This window comes from Salmo salar, chromosome ssa03 (assembly GCF_905237065.1).
Source record: "Salmo salar chromosome ssa03, Ssal_v3.1, whole genome shotgun sequence".
Classification (NCBI taxonomy): Eukaryota; Metazoa; Chordata; class Actinopteri; order Salmoniformes; family Salmonidae; genus Salmo; species Salmo salar.
This window is the reverse complement of record NC_059444.1, coordinates 80,882,942-80,905,860: the sequence shown is the minus strand read 5'-3', so window position 1 is coordinate 80,905,860 and position 22,919 is coordinate 80,882,942. Positions and strand designations below refer to the sequence as shown.

The following is a 22,919-nucleotide window of genomic DNA, read 5'->3' as shown; positions in this document are numbered from 1 at the left end:
GTAAATATAAAAATTAACTTGTTTTCCTTTAGACAGACGAGCCCTGCTGATGTGAGTTCTTAAAATGCAAACATCACAAAACTGTTGTGAAAAACATGAGATGCCACAATGACCACAGAAACGGAACTGTTAGTCTTATGACTGATTTATTATTAAGAAAAATAGACTATCATTACAGGAACAACATGATCAGTACAGAAACTAAAGAATGCAAAAGTATTACAATAAAATAGCAGTAAAAGTTGCCTGGTGCCTGAAAAATAGGCGTAGGCCCAATGCCATCAAATATGTAAAAAAAATATACAGTGAGGGAAAAAAGTATTTGATCCCCTGCTGATTTTGTACGTTTGCCCACTGACAAAGAAATTATCAGTCTATAATTTTAATGGTAGGTTTATTTGAACAGTGGGAGACAGAATAACAACAAAAAAATCCAGAAAAACGCATGTCAAAAATGTTATAAATTGATTGGCCTTTTAATGAGGGAAATAAGTATTTGACTCCTCTGCAAAACATGACTTAGTACTTGGTGGCAAAACCCTTGCTGGCAATCACAGAGGTCAGACGTTTCTTGTAGTTGGCCACCAGGTTTGCACACATCTCAGGAGGGATTTTGTCCCACTCCTCTTTGCAGATCTTCTCCGAGTCATTAAGGTTTCGAGGCTGACGTTTGGCAACTCGAACCTTCAGCTCCCTCCACAGATTTTCTTTGGGATTAAGGTCTGGAGACTGGCTAGGCCACTCCAGGACCTTAATGTGCTTATTCTTGAGCCACTCCTTTGTTGCCTTGGCCGTGTGTTTTGGGTCATTGTCATGCTGGAATACCCATCCACGACCCATTTTCAATGCCCTGGCTGAGGGAAGGAGGTTCTCACCCAAAATTTGACGGTACATGGCCCCGTCCATCGTCCCTTTGATGCGGTGAAGTTGTCCTGTCCCCTTAGCAGAAAAACACCCCCAAAGCATAATGTTTCCACCTCCATGTTTGACGGTGGAGATGGTGTTCGTGGGGTCATAGGCAACATTCCTCCTCCTCCAAGCACGGCGAGTTGAGTTGATGCCAAAGAGCTCCATTTTGGTCTCATCTGACCACAACACTTTCACCCAGTTGTCCTCTGAATCATTCAGATGTTCTTTGGCAAACTTCAGACGGGCATGTACAGTATACAGGTGTACAGGTGTCTTTTATACAGGTAACAAACTGAGATTAGGAGCACTCCCTTTAAGAGTGTGCTCCTAATCTCAGCTCGTTACCTGTATAAAAGACACCTGGGAGCCAGACATCTTTCTGATTGAGAGGGGGTCAAATACTTATTTCCCTCATTAAAATGCAAATCAATTTATAACATTTTTGACATGTGTTTTTCTGGACTTTTTGGTTGTTATTCTGTCTCTCACTGTTCAAATAAACCTACCATTAAAATTATAGACTGATCATTTCTTTGTCAGTGGGCAAACGTACAAAATCAGCAGGGGATCAAATACTTTTTTCCCTCACTGTATACAATAGAGAATCAATTCAACATTTAAAAGTGGTTAAAAAATATATTGTCAATCTATAAAGAAAAATAGAATGTACAGCTAAAGACATTGAAATTCCATGCACAGCAATCAGTGCTATTTTCAAGTTAAATTGTGGTGGTAATTACAAGACTCAAATTCTACCTGCTGCGTCAGGGTCAAGGACCATAAAAAACCTCTGTATGAACAACCATTGTGTTGTGTGATGTCAGTCACATACAATGCTGTGTACTTAAGTAGCTACAGTATATAGGTAGCTTACCTTGAGGTTGAATGACTGACATAAGTGTACATCATTGATGCAAGCCCTTGCTATTAAACACTACCTGAGATTATAACTTTCAAAGTCCTTCGTTGACATCATGTATTGCAGTATGTTGACATAATTGTCTCCTAGTCAGCTGACATGAGCCTCCATTTGGACCCAAATTAAAGATGGCGGCCGTGCATCATCAGTAACAACCTGTCTGAAGGTCGTGCCCAAAGTAAAGATGGCTGCCATGCAACATCTGTAACAACCTGTCTGAAGGTGGTGCCCAAAGTAAAGATGGCTGCCGTGCAACATCACTAATAACCCATCTGAGGGAGGTGTGCACGTCTGATGGTGGTGCGCATGTCTTCATAGACATCGTTAGTCCTGACCGGTGTTGGTCTAATCGTTGCACGCCATGCCTTTAACTGGAAAGACAAGAGATACTGGTCAGATAAGGTACTGTTAGTATGCTATGTTATTAACAACATTTAACTGACACTCTTTTCCAGAGCGACTTACAGGAGCAATTAGGGTTAAGTGCCTTGCTCAAGAGCACAGCAACACATTTTTCACCTAGTCTGTTCGGGGATTCTAACCAGCGCCCTTTCAGTTACTGGCCCAACGCTCTTAACCTCTAGGCTACCTGTCGCCCGTGTCTTCAGAAGGGGGAGGGATCAGAAGTGGTCTTGTGTTTCAGTAAATATCTTTTGTATGGAATTAAAATTAATTGAACTAACATTATCATCAACACATTGCAAATGTAAAAAAAATTGCATATATACTGTACACACACACACACACACACACACACACACACACACACACACACACACACACACACACACACACACACACACACACACACACACACACACACACACACACACACACACACACACACACACGCAAGTTAGATGAGACGGAATATGCAGGGGCAGAATTTGCGCAAGACCCCAGAAGCAGTTCATAACTCATGAAATACGATCAATGTAGATCAAATCAAACAATACCACGGAACATGTCTAGTATAAGGAGCTATTTCCTGTCAAATATGTTGTTACAGTACTGATAATACAACTTCCCCAACAGATTCCATCAGGTCTACATATATGAGTCAAAGCAAAAGGCTGAAGTTAAAAACTGTGCATTTCCCTACAAAAGACAGGTCAGTGGAGACAGTGCTGAGGTGGCAATCATGCCACCCGATTCACAAACTCAAACACCTACACACAGATTCACAAGCTTAAACACATACAGACACTCACACACACACACACACACACACACACACACACACACACACACACACACACACACACACACACACACACACACACACACACACACACACACACGAAAAAAGACTATAGTATACTATGATATAAATACTGTAGTATTCACTGTAGTGTTTTTGTGGACTAAAGTAGTATTTACTGTAGTATTTACAGTTAACTATAGTATAAATACTGTAGTAAAAGAAAACTATTTTATACTATAGTATTTACTGTAGTGTTTTTGCAGACTGTAATATACTGTAGTATTTACAGTAGTGTTTTTGCGTACTAAAGTAGTATTTACTGTATTATACTTTAGTATTTACAGTTAACTATAGTAAAAATAATTATGTAAATTAACTGTATTATATAATAAAGTATTTAATGAAGTGTTTTTGCAGAGTGTATACTGTAGTAATTACTGTAGTATTTACTGCAGTGTGCGTGCATATTGTATACTGTAGTATTTACTGTCGTGTTTTTGCGGACTGTAATATACTGTAGTATTTACTTTTTGTGCTATTGCGGACATTACTGTAGTATTTACTGTAGTATTTTAGTTTTATTATCTTTGACATAGAAGTAGAGGCTTTTTCCTTGAGGAAACTAAAAGAGAACATTTTCCATAACCTGTAGTTAGGTAGGTAGGACTGGGTTCTGAAAAGATATAGAAAAAAGCAGAAGCTCTGAACTAACCTAGCACAAATGTGGATATGGGGAGGGGAATGGGCAGGGTGTATGCAAATTAATTACTGTAGTATTTACTATTGTTAAAGTCTAGTGTTTTTGGAGACTGTAGTGTTTTTGGAGACAATACTGTAGAATTTACTCAGGTTTTTTTTCAGATAATACTGCAGTATTTACTATAGTATTCTACAGTATACTACAACATTATATAGTAAGTACTACACATGATCGAGGGATACTACAGTGTATAGTATTGTACAGTATACTACAGTTTACTACAGAATTCTATAGTAACTACTGTAGTATTCTATAGTAAACTGCAGTATTTTTTCATGTGGGCACCCACACTTTACTGTAGAACTTACCCTGGGGATGACCCAGATGAAGAGGATGAGCAGACTCAGGAGAAGCACAGAGCCAGCAGTGACAGCTGAGACCAGGACCAGATACCTGGGCATTCCTAGCCCTGAGGACGCATCATTCTGGTCACACTCCTCATCTGTGGCACAGCAACACACCAGGGTAGCACACCTTTTTCAATTCAGTTCAGTACATATCATAAAAAATATCCCCAGTTGCAATTCGTTATAAAAGAGATGTTGAAGAATCCAATACAACTCAACAAACTGACCAGTCTGAACGTGTTTAGAAGTTACAGCCTGGTTGCTCAAGTTAGGATTAGTTCCTATGAGACTGCACTGCTCGGAGCTCACATTAAGACAATGGTCCTGAATCGTTACCTAACCCTCCTCTTGACCCCATTACCCTTCAACATTTGCAGATCTGAAGGATCTGGACAGGTATAACCAGTGGAGCAGCTTCGAACGTACAGATCCGTATCCAGGACGTACATGCCAGGCAGTGTCCGAGAAAGGCCAGAAAAATTGCAAGGCTCAGACCAACAGACTCCTAAACAGCTTCTGTCCCCTGGCCATAAGACTGTTAAATGGTTGCTGCTCCCCCTTTGTAATATATGTATTACTACCACTACACTGCTGTTCATGGATTACTGATTGCCATTCATATCTATTTATCCAACTCCCTATCTTATTTCTCATGTTGTTTTCTATTTAATGTGTTATTAGTTATACTATTTTGATATTGAATGCTGCACTGTAGGGTAAGGCTTGCAAGTTAAGCATTTCACTGTGCTTGAGCATATGACCACAAAAAACTTGAACATTGAAGGGTGCAGTAGGTGCCAAATGGAGGGTTAGGGAACGAATCAGGACTGGCTGAGACACTCACCATTCACCACCAGCAAAACAGCTCCTTCCCCCTCAGTCTTCTCATTCTTGGGTGACTTATAAACACTGTACACACACCAGTAGACCCCAGAGTCCTCTATGGTCAGGTTTGTGATGGTGATGTCCATTTTGTTGAGTTTTCCATTAGGCGTCAATCTGAGTTCAAACCTCTTGTGGAGGGTGAATTTTTGATTACCCTGGTGAAAGTAGAGCACTTCAATCTCTTTTGTCAGGCGCATGTACACACTCAGGTTTTCTTGGTCTGGCAGAGAGGTGCTGCAGTGGATGGTCATAGTGTCTCCCTCCTGCTTTCGGACCAGCAGTCCCTTGCTCCCTTTCATGAGCAGATGGGAGAATGGAAGAAAAACGCACAACATATGTGTCAGATGTTTTGTTTTAAGGATAAACCAATACCAACCAGTTAAGGAGATCTTCACTACCCAAAACTAGTTTCACACAAGTCTAGGTCTATTTTTGGAAATGGATTATTAATACAAGGAACCATCTACTACTCTCATTTGAATATTACACTTGAAAAGTAAATGACTTGAAAACAGCATCTTGTATATCTATGATATTGCAACTCTAGATTACAGTGAACTCTATAGATTACAGTGGACTCTATAGATTACAGTGGACTCTAGATTACAGTGGACTCCTGGAAAAGGCAATGGCTTGGGACTGTTGTGCCAGATATGCAGCTATCAGGAGCAAGCTATTAAAAATCATGTAATCGAAATGTGACTGGAAAACTGTATTGTACTTATTCAAAGTGTACTTATCAGGAGTCGACTGTACCTAATATATTTTAAATGTAAAATTGACTAGATTAAATGTTAAATAAAAAAACACCCCTTTCCATGAACTCAAAAGGATGTCCACCCCCCAATAGAAAAGTAAAATCAACACCACTCACCTTTCTCAGCCAGGGTGCAGCAAAGGAGACAGAGGAAGATTGCACAACACAGACAGAGTGCAGACATCGTGCTAAAACAACAAGAGCTTCACATCACAATTAACTGAGCCTTCAAATAACAGGAAATATGCAGTATGTCTATACCACAGTGGTGTCTGCTCTAGAACCTCTCCACCAATAGGATCACAAGGTAGGCCTACTTTACTGCTAGGTTCTGAACAAACAGAGTAAAATCTCTCCACCAATAGGAAAACGAGGAGGGCCTACTAAACCAAGAAATGACATTGTAACATACAGAGAATCAAGACCTGAAGTCATCTCAGTTGCAATTGTGGGTGTCAGTATGTGAAAGAGTCATAGGTTAGGGATAAATGAGGTTAAACAACAAAACACAATTATTTTCTGAGCATTCATTTGTGGGTTTGTCATTTAAAGACAGTCACTTCAAGTACAACTGGAATAGTACGCTACAACAACCACTTCCAATGGACACAAGCCATGAACTTTTCAAAGTTAGTTTACACTGTTGTGACCCTTAATTAGTGAGACTATGGGCAGGTAAATATAACAAACCAGAGTGTGTGACAATAATGACTTTAACTCTATTGATGCTTTCTATGTGCAACCTGGGATCAGGTGATGTGTGTAACACTAGACTCCCTACTCCCAGAATGGTTCACTACATAACATATCCTCTAGTCCCAGACATGAGAGGTGAATGGTTCACTACATAACATATCCTCTAGTCCCAGACATGAGAGTGAATGGTTCACTACATAACATATCCTCTAGTCCCAGACATGATAGAGGTGAATGGTTCACTACATAACATATCCTCTACTCTCAGACATGAGAGGTGAATGGTTCACTACATAACATATCCTCTAGTCCCAGACATGAGAGGTGAATGGTTCACTACATAACATATCCTCTAGTCCCAGACATGAGAGTATGAATCCTCTAGTCCCAGACATGATAAGGTGAATGGTTCACTACATAACATATCCTCTAGTCCCAGACATGAGAGTGCTTTCTAGTCCCAGATATGATAGAGGTGAATGGTTCACTACATAACATATCCTCTAGTCCCAGACATGAGAGGTGAATGGTTCACTACATAACATATCCTCTAGTCCCAGACATGATAGAGGTGAATGGTTCACTACATAACATATCCTCTACTCTCAGACATGATAGAGGTGAATGGTTCACTAGATACAGTGGCGGAAAAAGTACCCAACTGTCATACTTGAGTAAAAGTAAAGATACCTTAATAGAAAATGACTCAAGTAAAAGTAGTCACCCAGTAAAATACTACTTGAGTAAAAGTCTAAAAGTAGACATGACTTTCTGGCTATTCAACACCCTAAAATTGCCACTTGTGTGCCGCCCTATGGGACTCCCAATCACGGCCGGTTTTGATACAGCCTGGATTCGAACCAGGGTGTCTGTAGTGATGCCTCAAGCACTGAGGTGCAGTGCCTTAGACTGCTGCACCACTCGGGAGTAGCAATTTCATTACTCATAAAATAAAGCTTAAATTACCCTTTCTCTTGCAGTAGAAATCTCCACATGTGGTATTCACTCCACCATTCCACGATGGTCCCACCATGGGGGGGATTGGAGATGGTGTTGATGAAAAAAGACCAAATTATTAGGGTGAGGCACATGGCCTACTAACAGCTTACTACACAACATACACTTAGTATTACTTTCTTAGCTACAGTATACCTTTCTCCCTTGCATATTGCATCATTTCATGCAACAGCATACAAGACATTTTTGGACTCACCTTGTGAAGGTGGTGCAGCGGTCCATTGTGGTCAAATTTTGTCATCAAAGTCTGGCATTCTGGATTTCGCGGAGGAAAAAACACAGCCACTCCATTGAATAGCAGGCTAACGTTAGTGGTTGCTTTGCAACGCTTGCAGTTAGACACTGATTCCTTCCAAACGACTCATTGTTGAATTTGCGATTTCCAACTTGTTGTGTAGTCTTTATGTACAATGGCCGATGAGCACCGATACGTTTTATCTACATTTTCTCTTCATTATTTCTCTTCACATGACAAGGAATAAAAAGGATTTTCCAGTAGATTGTCGACTTGATGACAACTGATGATGACTGCTAGCTAAGACTTGGAAAGTAAGGTGTTGACAGTCCAATCAAAGCTACTGTAGATATAACGTGATTTGATGTCATTCTATCCGTGGCCAATGGCCTTGAGCCTTCTTGGACGGACACTGCTAATATAACTATAGCAGAACCCAAGGTGCAAAAATTTGAGTTCTAAGCTTAGAATTGGGGATGACATACTGTCCTGAGTGACAGAAAACTGAGCCAATCATAACAGAAACTGAGCCAATCAGGCTTAACAGTCTGTATTTTCTGCTGTCTAGCCCCACCACCACAGAAAGCACTGAGCTAGGCTGAAACACCTGCATTTTGGAGCTGCCTTACTCAAGAAAGCAAAAAATAGATCATGTTTTTATGCGGCTTTATTAACTACATTTTTTACATTGTTTGCAAACTGATATGTGACATGTATTAATGCCAAAATAAAATGAAAAACAGGCAACCCCCCCCCCCAAAACAAAAGTGTGGGCCCTGCCCCACCTTCCCTGAATGATGGGTCACCACTGGTTGACATGATTTTTGAATGACTACCCCTTCCCCTGTCCCACCATATCTGTAAGATCCCTCAGTCAAGCAGGGAATTTCAAGCAGAGATTCAACTACAAAGACCAGGGAGGTTTTCAAAAGCCTCAGAAAGGGCAGTGATTGGTAGATGGCTAACAATAACAAATCAGACGTGTAATATCTCTTTAAGCATGGTCAAGTTAATAAATGCTGTGGATGATGTATTAAACCACCCAAACCAGTGGAGGCTTCTGAGAGGAGGATGGCTCACAGTAATGTCTGGAATGGAGTAAATGGAATGGTATCAAACACATCAAAGACGTGGTTTCCATGTAGTTGATACCACTCCATTGACTCCATTCCAGCCATTATTATGAGCCATCCTCCCCTCAGCAGTCTTTACTGGCCCAGACACACCAAAGATACAGTCGTCCTTCTGAACTGAGTTGCAGGATAGGGAGGAAACTGCTTAGGGATGTCACCAACAACAGTGACAAGCCACGGGGGTCTGACATCTTGGATGGAAAATTACTGAAAATAATAGCGGACCATATTGCCACTCCTATTTGCCATATCTTCAATCTAAGCTTACTAGAAAGTGTGTGCCCTCAGGCCTGGAGGGAAGCAAAAGTAATTCTGCTACTCAAGAATAGTAAAGCCCTCTTTACCGCTCAAATAGCTGACAAATCAGCCTGTTACCAACTATAAGAATATTTCGAAGATAAATACACAATGCCGAGACAGAGGATGTCAATGGAGTAATAACAATCAATGGAAATAGTGTTTTTTCTGTAATAGGGAATTATTCATGGAAATAGTGTTTTTTCTGTAATAGGAAATTATGAAATGAAAATAGTAGGTTTTTAGTTCAACAACTGTTAGGAATGTCAGTCCTGAACTTACGGTGTAGCACGCTCTCATTGGTCCAACCTGAAATAGAATACAGTTTTATTGCAAGGAATTCTATTTGGTCAACCACAGGCTAGGGCTGGGTTATAAACTACATCCTGTCCCTTTGTTCTGTGGAGAGAACAACAGGAGAGAATCACTGGGAGAGCATCACTGAGGACAGGGGAGAATGGCCATCTACCTCCCTGTATGATTTGTTCTCTTCGAATAAACCTATTTTCCTCCCCCTGATTTGCTTTGGGGCCTATGTGTCACGTCCTGACCAGTATAAGGGGTTATTTGTTATTGTAGTTTGGTCAGGACGTGGCAGGGGGTGTTTGTTTAGAGTGTTTCGGGGTTTGTTGGGCTATGTTCATATTTAAGAGGGGTGTTTGTTTAGAGTATTTCGGGGTTTGTTGGGCTATGTTCTTTGTTAGTCTATTTCTATGTTAGTTCTAGTATGTCTATTTCTATGTGATGTTTATTGGGTGGACCTTCAATTGGGAGCAGCTGCTCCTCGTTGCTTCTAATTGAAGGTCCTATTTAAGAGGGGTGTTTTTCTATGGGATTGGTGGGTAGTTGTTCCTTGTTTAGTGTTTGTTGCACCTGACAGGACTGTTTTGTTTTGTTCTTTTTTGTATATGTATTTAGTTGTTTCTCCTTCTTCAAAATAAAAAGATGAGTATACATATTCCTGCTGCATTTTGATCCAATCCTTGTGACACTGTGTTATTAAAGAATAGCATCAACTGCCAACACAATAACTTTTTGAAAAAATTGTATTTGACCAGATACAATGCTATTTTACAGTAAACAAATTGACAAAAGACTTTCAGCACGCTTATAGGGAAGAGCATTCAACATGCACGGCACTTACACAAATGACTGATGATTGGCTGACAGAAATTTATGATAAAAAGATTGTGGGAGCTGTTTTGCTAGACTTTAATACGGCTTTTGACATTATCGATCATAGTCAGCTGCTGGAAAAATGTATGTGTTATGGCTTTACACCCCCTACTATAATGTGGATAAAGAGTTACCTGTCTAACAGTACACAGAGGGTGTTATTTAATGGAAGCCTCTCCAACATAATCCAGGAAGAATCAGGCAATCCATTTTTTTCAAAGCCAGTGTGTCTATGTATTGTGACGATGAATCAGAATTAGTTGGGTAACATAGATAATTAAGATGTGATATACTTGTCATTAGAATGTATGCCTTTGGATAATGAATGTTGGCAGTTGCACTTTTCCCTTAGCTGGGGCTCAGTCACTTGGGGCCCAGAGAGGGGAGAGGTCAGGCTTGTCTTTTACATGTCCTTTTACATGTTAAAATGGTATTTGTAAGGGTCTTAAAAAATAAGAGCGGGGCAGAGGTGACCAGGGCCTTTGACGCTATCTTGAAGGAAGGAGGAGTCCCCAAGAAAGTGCAGACCGATGGCGGAAAATATTTCTTTAATAATACTTTTCAGAAACTCATGAAGAAGCACAATATAGTACATTTTGCTACAGGCTCAGATTTGAAAGCTTCAGTTGTTGAACGCTTTAACCAAACTCTGAAGGAGCGGATGTGGAGATATTTTAAAGCTCACAACACGCATAGATATATCGATATAGTTCAAGATTTAGTAAAGGGTTACAACTACAGCTACCATACGAGTATAAGGATGAAGCCCGCAGAGGTCTCTTCTGAAAACTCTTTTCAAGTCTTTAAAAATCTGTATGGTTTGTTCCCCCTTCGCCGTAAGATTTTTAAAAATGTTAAATTCATAGTGGGGGACTTGGTATGTATATATCCAAGTTGAGGGGTGTTTTCGACAAAAAATATGAGCAAGGTTACAGCGATGAGTTGTTCACCGTTACCGAAAGTCTACCGCGCATACCCCCTGTCTACAAGTTAAAAGATTATGACGGGGAGCTTATAGCGGAATCGTTTTATGAGAAGGAACTACAGAAGGTACAGATGGGTAAAGACAAAGTCTTTCACGTGGAGGACATTCTAGATCATAAGAGAGAAAAGGGTAAAAAATGGGTGTTGGTCCGTTGGAAAAACTGGCCCCAAAAGTTCAACAGTTGGATTTTAGAGCACGATGGAGGCATCGGGGGTTAACTTAAACCCTCAGGCATGATAAATACATAATTTGCGTGTACACAGGAGTGCATCATGGAACACAGCGGCTTCTAACTGACCCTCCCCAGTAATGCGTCAGCATATATATATTGCAATAACCAGAGTTTGAATTATATAACCAATTTTCCAAAGCCTATAGAGTTATCCGAGGCGTGGGAAGTAGGTCTCAGCGAGATTACATACCCGCATAGTTGGTCTAATATCAAGGATAAGGACTGGGATTTTTATTGCAAAAGGATATCGGAACCTGCGAAACTTATAAAGATTAAAAAAGGGTTATATAGAACCGTCGACAGGATCGTCTCAGAGTTGACCGAACTCCTAACCCAGAACAATACGGAAATACTCTTGAGCTACAACCCTATTCATAAACGTGCCCAAATCTCAGGGGCTGCGGATAGGGGTATAAAGACCACCGGTAATTTAGCATACATGTTGGGGATGGTTCCCAATAAATGGACGTATGTGAAAGATAAATTAGCCCCATTCCCGGATATACATGCAGGGTTTTACAACATATTTGAGTATACCGACATCATATCATATCAGAGGGTAGGAGACAGTTGTGTGCCCCTCCTGAGAACAGTTCATATAGAGGGAAAGGATGGAGGGATAGTCACTGTCACCTACGACAAGCCACACTACGTAGCTGTAAGCAAGAAATATATTGAAAACATTCTGGTTGAGCTTAAAACGGATCAGAACGAAAACATTGAATTTACTTATGGTAAAACAATTGTAAAACTCCACTTTAGGCCCTCCAAAGCCTCTCTACATATATAATATATTATTAGTATTATTTATTTTTTATTTTTTATAAACATAATACAAATAAATTAAAATGGTTATGGAACACAACCACCATCTCGACCCTAACCGTTATGTCTCATACTATGTTGATCAAGTGGGTAATGGGTTACCCGGCTGTCATGGATCCCGACCATGTACGGTTCGGGGATAGGAGGTATATTTCGTAACCTCTTTAGGATGGTTTTACCGTTTATGAAGAGAGGCCTCAGCATAGCCAAACCCCATTTAAAATCAGTGGCTAAAAATATAGTAGGTGAGGTTGTAGCCAATGCTATGACCCGAAGGGAGTCACCAGATGCCGAGCATCAAGAAGGCTCGGGGCTTATGATGTTGTCTCGAAGACAAAAAAAGAGACCTCCGGGTATAAGGCGCAGGCCTGCCCCTAAAAAGCGGAGGTTAACCGTTAAAAGAAACTCAGTAACTCAAAGACGTGGTAAAGTGAGGAGGTCTGGACCAAAAACGGCAAAAAGAATACTCAAAAGTTTTTTCTAAAAGAACAAGCAACATGTCTCTTTTACACCGCATATCCTCTGAAACTATAAAGACAGAGCTCGATCTTTTCACGGCCCCCTTAACCCAACATTCAATAGACAGGTCCAGTTATGTGGAGATAGCCCCACTCTCTGCCATTACCGACAACGGTCCTATAGAATTTTCATACCAGGCCACGGTGACAACTATCTGGACCTCAACAACACCTTGGTGCATTTACGTCTAAAAGTGACCAAAAGAGATGGTACTAATATTGCAAATGATGCCAAAGTGAGTCTCATTAATTACCCTTTGGCCACCATCTTCTCCCAAGTAGATGTGACTTTGGGTGAACGCCTAATCAGTCAAAGCAGTGCCACATACCCCTATAGGGCCATCATGGAGTGTTTACTCAACTACTCCGAAGACACTCGCAAGACACAATTCAGCGCCGGGCTGTTTAGCAAGGATACTGCAGGAGTCTCTATGGAATCGATAGACCCTTCCACCGGTGCAAACAAAGGACTGGAGGCACGCGCTCGCTACTGTGCCGAATCTCGAGAGTTTCATCTGCTAGGGCCTATACACTCTGACATTTTCTTTCATGAACGTTTACTCTTAAATTCGGATGATTTAAGACTAAAATTAACCAGGGCCAAGGATGAGTTTTGTCTGATGTCTGCCCAAGACGGTGACTTTAGTTTAAAAGTGTTGGGGGCAATGCTTTTTATTAAAAAAGTGTTTGTATCTCCGGCAGTTTGTCTGGGTCACTCACAGGCTTTGATGAAAGGAAATGCCCTTTACCCTCTCCAAAGAATTACCATGAAAACCTTTAGCATACCTGTGGGCAGTAGAATCTGCAGTCAAGAAAACCTTTTCTAGGCCCTCTACCCCACTACATGGTTATAGGTTTGATTGATCACACCTCTAATACGGGCAGCTTACATAAAAACCCATTTCATTTTCAACACTTAAATGCAGAGTATGTAGCTCTCTGTCAGGATGGGCGTCAGGTCCCTGCTAAGGCTTTCCAACCGCAATATAATAACAACATATCTGTGCGCGAATTTTACAATCTATTCCTGGCTACCGGGAGGCATCTAAAAGATCTCTCTTTACCTATTGACAGAAATTATTTTGCACAGGGTTACACATTGTATGCTTTCAATTTAGCCCCTGATGATGACACCTCGGGAAATCTGTCTGTGGTGTCCCAAGGTAATCTCAGGCTGGAAATGCGTTTCCGTACACCTTTAGCCTGTACAGTTAGCATGATTGTTTATGCATGCTCTGATTCAATCTTGGAAGTGAATGCCTGAAGACAAGTCTTAGTGGATTATTATTAGGGATCGTTGATCAAAGACATGAATACCGAAGAGTTGGAAGGGCTCATGACCCGCTTGATTGGAAAAAATGTTGTGGAGTGTGGGTTTGTGATGAATTACCTATTGAGAAATGGCCTGAGCGGCCGGCTATGTTTATTGTCAATACCCATCCTAAACACATGCCTGGTGAACATTGGCTAGCTGTGACCTTAGAAGATGAAGGAGGAAGAAAAATCTCAACTTCTTTTGATTCCTACGGCTTTCCCCCCGGTTTTTCACATTTTCCCAAATCTATTAAAGAATTTTTGACCAAAAACAGATCAAAGATCTACTACAGCATCAAACAAGTGCAAGATAACCTTTCCACTACATGTGGTCAACACTGTGTATTCTACCTATGCCAAAGAGTCCGTTGAATTTCTTTTGAAGATGTTATGTCTCTTTATAATGATGATTTAAGAAGTAATGATACTGTTGTAGCTTGTTTTGTTAGAAAATATCAAAAGTGTTCAAATATGTGTCCTTTAAGACCATGTAATCAAGGCGTATGCTCACGTCAAATGTTTCAAGAATGCCACAAACGTTAAATTGCTTAATTTTTCAAATTAAATTTATTGAATTTAATCATAGTCATTCAAAAGTAATTCAAAAGTCTAACCACCCCGAGAGATCGGGATTAGGAAAAGGTCCGGAGGCGTTCATGGGGGTAAATGAGTCATCATCATCCCCTTCAAAGGGGGGAGGGGTTGTTGGGACATCTTTAGGGGTGCTGTAGCTCGGTGAAGGTTTTTGTTTTAAAGCTTGAATCTGTTGACGGAGCTTATAGTTGGGTATCCCCGAGAGGGGAATGTTGAGGATTGCCAGGGCTTTAAGAAACTGACGCCACCCTGGAGGTCTTCGGTCATCAGCAACCTTGTGGGCTGCCGTGGTACTTTTAAGCAAGTCAAGCATATGTGAACCCTTGACAACAGCGCCCTGAAGGATAAACTCTCCTTGGTCATTCTAAGTAGCGGTCCCCTTTGAGTCTTTTATTTTGTTCATAATGTATCTAACATTTGTCCTGTTACGTGGCGGAACATGTGTCAACATGTCATGCATAACATTATCTTCAACACGCATTTGATCTTCAGCCGGTAAGATCGCAGGTACAGGCATTACAGGGGCTTGGCTCTCTCTAGGCGAGTCATCTTTTAAAGGTTCCGGTAGGGAAAGCGTTAAATGGTTGGTCTCTCTCTCACCTTGTTTAACCAAGGCCAAATACCTTGGCAAGAGGTTTGTGTATTTTTGGACCTTATCATAGGGGTTCAATCCTTTTCGGTTCAAAATATCCTTCATGGCCGTATCCAAATCATTTTCCGCTGATATTTTCAGGACCCTGCATTTGTTTTTTAAGTCTGTCCAACTCTTGTTGAGGCACCAAGTACATATTATTTGCCATCACACTCTGTGTTCAACCCCCACGTCTGGCAGCAATAAGGCTGGTGATGAAGGGCACAGCTATAGTTAGCAACGGCAGAAGAAAACCCCCAGACTGTTGTAGGCTATGTCTTTTCTTTTGAAGACTGGCCCTTTTATTGGCAAAGAGTTTGATCGCGGTCTTTTGTCTCTTTAATTTTTTTATTTGGGTCAGGGTGAGTGGAATGCGCCCTTTGAGAAGATTCAAAGCAATCTCACATAGGGATAATATGAGATCTGAAGAACAGTGACCCAAGATGGCCTTCCGTTCTTTAGCTGTAGCCCCAACTAGGCTTCTCAAGAGGGGCAGGTTTCCTTTTTAAATGCAGAGACATAGCGGTTACTTTTTAGGAATGTACGCAGCCGGCCACTCCCACGGGAACAGGCCGGTTCGGAGCCTCAGGTGTTCTGGAGTATTTGCTTTTAAATCCCTGATTAAACAAGAAAATGGCGCTTTGGTAGCGTCCTCATAGCTCTGTCACGTTTCCTTAAGGGCAGGAGGAAGGGGCAGAGTCAAGAGCAGGAGACTGAGGTCCAGTAATGGTGAAGTTTTATTCACACCGAAACAATCGGTGGTCAAAAGGGAAAACAGGTAACCACGAATGAATACGCATGGGGCGCAGCCCGGCAATATAATCATACAAAGTGCCACGCTGAAAAAACAACAACAGCGTACACTACACACTGCCTGTCGACATACAATTAATCCCGCACGAATACAGAACAAAGGAACAAACTAAATACCCCCCACTAATGACAGACAAGGAACAGGTGCGGACCTAGACAGACAAATACCAAAGAACACAGAAACATAGATCGGTGGCAGCTAGTAGACCGGCGACGACGACCACCGACGAACCCAGCACCTCTCCTCTGGGCCGTACCCCTCCCAGGGTAGGTACTGCAGGCCCCCTATCCAATGTCGGGAGTCCAGGATGGCCCGGACTGTGTACGCCGGGGCCCCCCAGGGGGGGGCGGAGGGACCTCCCGCACCTCAGCGTCCTGCAGCGGACCAGCTACCACCGGCCTGAGGAGAGACACATGAAACGAGGGGTTAATACGGTAATATGAAGGGAGTTGTAACCTATAACACACCTTGTTTATTCTCCTCAGAACTTTGAATGGCCCCACAAATCGCGGACCCAGCTTCCGGCAGGGCAGGCGAAGGGGCAGGTTCCGGGTCGAAAGCCAGACTCCGTCCCCTGGATTATACACGGGGGCCTCACTGCGGTGGCGGTCAGCGCTCTCCTTATGTCGTCCTATCGCCCACTTCAAACACTCCTGGACAGCACTCCAGGTCTCCTTAGAGCTCTGTACCCATTCCTCCACCGCAGGGGCCTCCGTCTGGCTCTGCTGCCATGGCACCAGGACCGGCTGATAACCTAATACAACCTGAAAAGGTGACAGGTTAGTAGAGGAGTGGCGCTGAGAGTTCTGGGCCATTTCGGCCTATGGCTCGAACCTCGCCCACTCCCCTGGCCGGTCCTGGCAATACGACCGCAGAAACCTGCCCACATCCTGGTTAATGCGTTCTACCTGCCCATTACTCTCGGGGTGAAAAGCCGAGGTCAGGCTGACCGAGACCCCAGCCTCTCCATAAACGACCTCCACACTCTGGAAGTGAACTTGGGACCCCAATCAGATACGATGTCCTCGGGCACCCCGTAGTGCAGGAAGACATAGGTGAATAGGGCCTCCGCGGTCTGTAGGGCCGTAGGAAGACCGGGCAAAGGGAGCAGACGGCAGGACTTCGAGAACCGATCCACAACAACCAGGATCGTAGTGTTCCCCTGAGATGGCGGGAGATCCGTTAGGAAATCCACCGAGAGGTGAGACCAAGGTCGCTGTGGAACGGGGAGGGGCTGTAGTTTCCCTCGAGGCAGGTGCCTAGGAGCCTTGCACTGGGCGCACACCGAACAGGAAGAGACAGTGTCTTACATCCTCAACCAAGGTGGGCCACCAGTACTTTCCCTTCAGGCCCTGCACTGTCCGTTCCGCCCCAGGATGACCCGAGGAGGGTAGAGTGTGGGCCCATCGGATCAGGCGATCGCGAACACCAAGCGGAACGAACTTCAGACCCGACGGACATTGAGGTGGAATGGGTTCTGACTGAACCGCCCGCTCGATGTCCGCATCGACCTCCCATACCACCGGTGCCACCAGACAGGAAGCAGGGAGTATGGGAGTGGGATCGATGGTCCGCTCCTCGGTGTCGTAGAGACGCGACAGTGCGTCGGCCTTCCAGTTCCGGGAACCCGGAATGTATGAGAGAGTAAATTGGAACCTTGTAAAGAACATGGCCCACCTGGCTTGACGAGGATTAAGTCTCCTCGCTACCCGGATGTACTCCAGGATACGGTGGTCGGTCCAGATGAGAAAAGGGTGACGTGCCCCCTCAAGCCAATGTCTCCACACCGTCAAAGCCTTGACCACGGCTAACAACTCCCTGTCCCCCACATCATAGTTGCGCTCCGCCGGGCTCAGCTTCTTGGAAAAGAATGTGTAGGGCCGGAGCTTCGGAGGAGCGCCCGAACGCTGCGACAGCACTGCTCCTACCCCAGCCTCGGACGCATCCACCTCCACTATGAATGGCAAAGAGGGGTCCGGATGCGCCAGCACCGGAGCGTCGGTAAACAGAACCTTCAGACGACGGAAGGCTCTGTCCGCCTCTGCCGACCACCGCAGTCGCACCGGACCCCCCTTCATCAGTGAGGTAATGGGAGCTGCCACCTGACCAAAACCCCGGATAAACCTCCGGTAATAATTGGCGAACCCCAAGAACCGCTGAACCTCCTTCACCGTGGTAGGGGTTGGCCAATTACGCACAGCCGTAACGCGGTCACATTCCATCACCATCCCTGTGGTGGAAATGCGATATCCCAGAAAAGAGACGGCTCGTTTGGAGAACTCACATTTCTCAGCCTTGACGTATAGGTTATGCTCCAGCAGCCGCCCAAGCACTTTACGCACCAGAGCCACATGCGTGGCGCGTGTGGCGGAGTAGATCAAGATGTCATTGATGTACACCACCACACCCTGTCCGAGCATGTCTCTGAGAACCTCGTCCACAAAGGATTGGAAGACAGCGGGAGCATTTTTTAACCCATACGGCATGACGAGGTACTCATAATGGCCAGATGTGGTACTAAATGCGGTTTTCCACTTGTCTCCATCTTGGATACGCACCAGGTTATATACGCGCTCCTGAGATCTAGTTTGGTGAAGAAGCGCGCCCCGTGAAATGACTCCACTGCCGTAGCAATGAGAGGTAGAGGGTAACTGAAACCCACCGTGATAGAATTTAGACCTCTATAGTCAATGCACGGGCGCAGACCTCCCTCCTTCTTCTTCACAAAAATGAAGCTTGATGAGACGGGTGACTTAGATGGCCGAATGTATCCCTGTCTCAAGGACTCAGGGACGTATGTCTCCATAGCCACTGTCTCCTCCTGAGACAGAGGATACACGTGACTCTTAGGAAGGGCCGCGTCAGCCTGGAGGTTTATCGCACAATCCCCTCGTCGATGAGGGGGTAATTGAGTCGCCTTTGTTTTCCTGAAGGCGATAGCCAAATCGGCATATTCAGAGGGAATGTGCACGGTGGAGACTTGGTCTGGACTCTCCACCGTGGTCGCACCGATGGAAACTCCTATACACCTGCCTGAGCACTCCCTCGACCACCCCTTAAGAGCCCCCTGCCTCGTGGGAGGGTTGTGAGTGGCTAGCCAGGGGATTCCCAGTACCACCGGAAACGCCGGGGAGTCAATGAGGAATAGGCTGATCCGTTCCACATGACCCCCCCACGTCGCCATAACCAGTGGTACAGTAACCTCCCCCACTTGGCCGGACCCTAGCGGTCGACTATCTAGGGCGTGCACAGGGAAGGGGTGGTCCAGCTGTACCAGGGGAATCCGTAACTTATTAGCGACCCCACGGTCCATAAAACTCCCAGCTGCACCTGAATCGACTAGTGCCTTATACTGGAAGTGAGGGGAAAAATCGGGAAAACAAACTGAGGTGTACATGTGGTCGACAGTGGGCTCTGGGTGTGGCTGGTGCTGACTCACCTGGGGGGTCGATGTAGTTCTCTGCCTGCCAATCCGAACTCCCGGGTGGACCCCTGCAGCACCGGTCCGCAGTGTGTCCTCTGTGCCCACAGTGGGTGCAGGAGAGGCCCCCCCTCCGGTCCTCCTCGAAGCAGCTCCTCCTATCTCCATGGGCAGTGGAGCAGGAGGGCTGGGAGTTGGAACGAACAGGCCCCGACTAAAACGTCCCCGGCCAGCCAGCAGGTTGTCCAGCCTGATGGACAAATCCACCAGCTGGTCTAGGGTGATGGTGTTGTCCCTACAAGCCAGCTCCCGGCGGACATCCTCTCGGAGACTGCATCGATAGTGATCCGCTCATTCCACCCCGATCCCACGGCGAGAGTCCGGAACTCCAGGGCGAAGTCCTGAGCGCTCCTCGTCCCCTGTCTCGAGTGAAACAACCGCTCACCCGCCGCCTTGCCCTCCGGGGGATGATCGAATACCGCCCGGAAGCGACGGGTGAACTCCGGGTAGTCGCCCCGAGCCGAGTCTGGGCCATCCCAGACAGCGTTGGCCCATTCCAGGGCTCTACCCGTAAGACAAGAGACGAGGACGCTCACTTTTTCTTCGTCGGAGGGAGAGGGGCGGACGGTCGCCAGGTACAGTTCTATCTGGAGCAAGGACCCCTTACACCCTGCGGCTGTCCCATCAAATTCCCTCGGAGGCGTAATCCGGATCCCGCTTGAGCTCGCTTCGGGGGTGTCGGTAGGGGCGCCGGCTGAGGAACCGGAGCTGGTCTGGTGGGGGAAGCACCTCTCTCCCAGCTCTCCAATCGGGCTAGCACCTGGTCCATCGCCGAGCCCAGGCGGTGGAGGAGGCTGGCGTGTTGTGACACCTGCTCCGCCACTGACGGTGCTTATGCACCTGCTGACTCCATCGTTTAGTGGTGCGGGATTCTGTCACGTTTCCTTAAGGGCAGGAGGAAGGGGCAGAGTCAAGAGCAGGAGACTGAGGTCCAGTAATGGTGAAGTTTTATTCACACCGAAACAATCGGTGGTCAAAAAGGCACAGGGTGCGCACAACACCCAAAAGGGAAAACAGGTAACCACGAACGAATATGCACGGGGTGCAGCCCGGCAATATAATCATACAAAGTGCCGCGCTGAAAAAACAACAACAGCGTACACTACACACTGCCCGTCGACATACAATTAATCCCGCACCTATGCATCTAGCATCTATGTCATCGTTCAGAGTACATAATGCAGCAGGGATCCTTTTTTGTGGTCTGTCAGCTGTAAACACAAAAAAATAGCTTTTAATATAGGGTTCACACTTTTTGTTTTTAATGTATAAACATTCTTCTGGATTTTATTATTGGACTTACGTCGACAATAGTGTGATGGGGACTGGTTGCACGCATTTTGCTCCGCTGAAACCCCCTCTAAGGAAGGCTGTTCCAAATCATCTATTCCCCTCAGCATCTGTGTAAAGGATTGAGACCCTACAAACGTTAAACTAATATTAACATATATTTATACTACATATACATTTTTAAAATATACGAATACGTGCATTTCACATATTACCTAAAAAAATCGTTGTCCATCCGTTTTAGAATATCGATATCAAATTTTAATATCCTTACAATTCCCTGAAAATACCTCTCCAAATCGAATATATTATTTTCACTAACTCACCTTCAGAAAGCTCCATTATGACGGTTTCACAGCTGATCATTTAGCTGTCCGGGGGTGATAACTCTTCGGGGGTTGTTGGCCTGGTGTCTGGAGTTGCGCTTTACTCTGTCGTACAGAATGGCTAGTATCTGTTTCCCTAGCCTCGCTCCGCAGTCGTGTCTCTAATGAGAAATATTCTGTAATGAGCTTACAGAGCGGGGGTGCCGTTTTTTCGGGCGACATCCTGTATGCAAAAAAGGGTCATATAAAGTACCCACGAATGTCTAGAGACCCAAAAACCACAGGCGGGTGTCTCGACATATTCTGTCTGCCGGTATTGCATTTATGCTTCATAGCACCGCTTGGGGGTGTCCGTTGTAAATGTATATCCCGGGGTGGGGGACCATTAGTATATGCACTGATTAGAAATAACATATGTTTTAAACCGTAGGAGGTTGTCTAGCCTGTTGAGGACCTGATCCCGGTATCGGGATTTATTGTCAAGAGACCATGGCGGGAAATTCAAAACTGCAAGAATCTAATAATTTCAATTTCTCAAACAATCAACTATTTTTCACCATTTGAAAGATAAACATCTCCTAAATCCAACCACATTGTCCGATTTCAAAGAGGCTTTACGGCGAAAGCATAAAGTTAGGTTATGTTAGGAGAGTACATTGAAAATAGCTGTGTGTAATGTTTTGTCAATTCAAAGACAGGCGTCACCAAAAGCAGAAAACCAGCTAAAATTATGCACTAACCTTTGACAATCTTCATCAGATGACACTCCTAGGACATTATGTTATACAATACATGCATTTTTTGTTCCATCAAGTTCATATTTATATCCAAAAATAACATTTTACAGTAGCGGTGAAATTCAGAATTTTTTTTCCCTCAAATGCTTCCGGTGAATCAGCGTTACAATTTACAAAATTACTATTCAAAAACATTGGTAAATTATAATATTGTCATTCAAAGAATTATAGATTAACATCTCGTAAATGCTACCGCATTGCCAGATTTCAAAATAACTTTACTGGGAAATCACACTTTGCAATAAACGGGGTGCTAAGCTAAGAACAATAGGCTAGGATATACAGGTTAGCACCATCTTGTAACCATCTAATATCAATAATAATATTGTAAATAATCCCTTACCTTTGATTATCTTCATCAGAAGGCACTTCCAGGAAATCCCAGGTCCACAACAAATGTGGTTTCTTTCGACAAAGTTCATAATTTATGTCCAAATAACTCCAAGTTGTTCCATGTTGTTAGCGTTCAGTAGGCTCCTCAAAAGTAGGGCGGGGGGGAAGTCACGACGAAAAGTTAAAAAAAAAATCTATTTACGTTCGTTCAAACATGTCAAACGTTTTTTAGCATCAATCTTTAGGGCCATTTTTAACGTGAAACATCAGTAATATTTCAACCCGACCTCTCCTGTGTCTTGAAAAACGTTTTGAAAAATGTCTCGCCTCACATGAACTCACATGAACGCGCAGGTGCGCGCAATAATGAAGTGACTACATCCCAGCGACGTCAACTTCTCTTCCTTGTCATCCGGTCTCTGTTCATCATAGACGCTTCAAACA

At 44.1% G+C, this 22,919-nt stretch overlaps 1 protein-coding gene across 4 annotated transcripts; it reads right to left on the bottom strand.

The window, feature by feature from the left end:
• Nucleotides 1–127: 127 nt before the first annotated feature.
• LOC106606603 (uncharacterized) lies at nucleotides 128–8,051 on the bottom strand. Of its 4 annotated transcripts, none has more exons than XM_045715574.1 (5): nucleotides 7,691–8,049; nucleotides 5,899–5,984; nucleotides 4,984–5,316; nucleotides 4,101–4,234; nucleotides 128–2,199 (listed from the first exon to the last, which is right to left on the bottom strand). In XM_045715574.1, the coding sequence occupies exons 1-5, from the start codon at nucleotides 7,714–7,716 to the stop codon at nucleotides 2,089–2,091; spliced, it is 690 nt and encodes a 229-aa protein (XP_045571530.1). In that variant the 5' UTR covers nucleotides 7,717–8,049; the 3' UTR covers nucleotides 128–2,088. The 4 variants fall into 4 exon arrangements, with proteins under 4 accessions (XP_045571530.1, XP_045571528.1, XP_014058403.1 ...); XM_045715572.1 differs by having other exon boundaries at nucleotides 7,444–7,729; XM_014202928.2 differs by having other exon boundaries at nucleotides 1,756–2,199; nucleotides 5,899–5,969; nucleotides 7,691–8,051.
• Nucleotides 8,052–22,919: the final 14,868 nt, after the last annotated feature.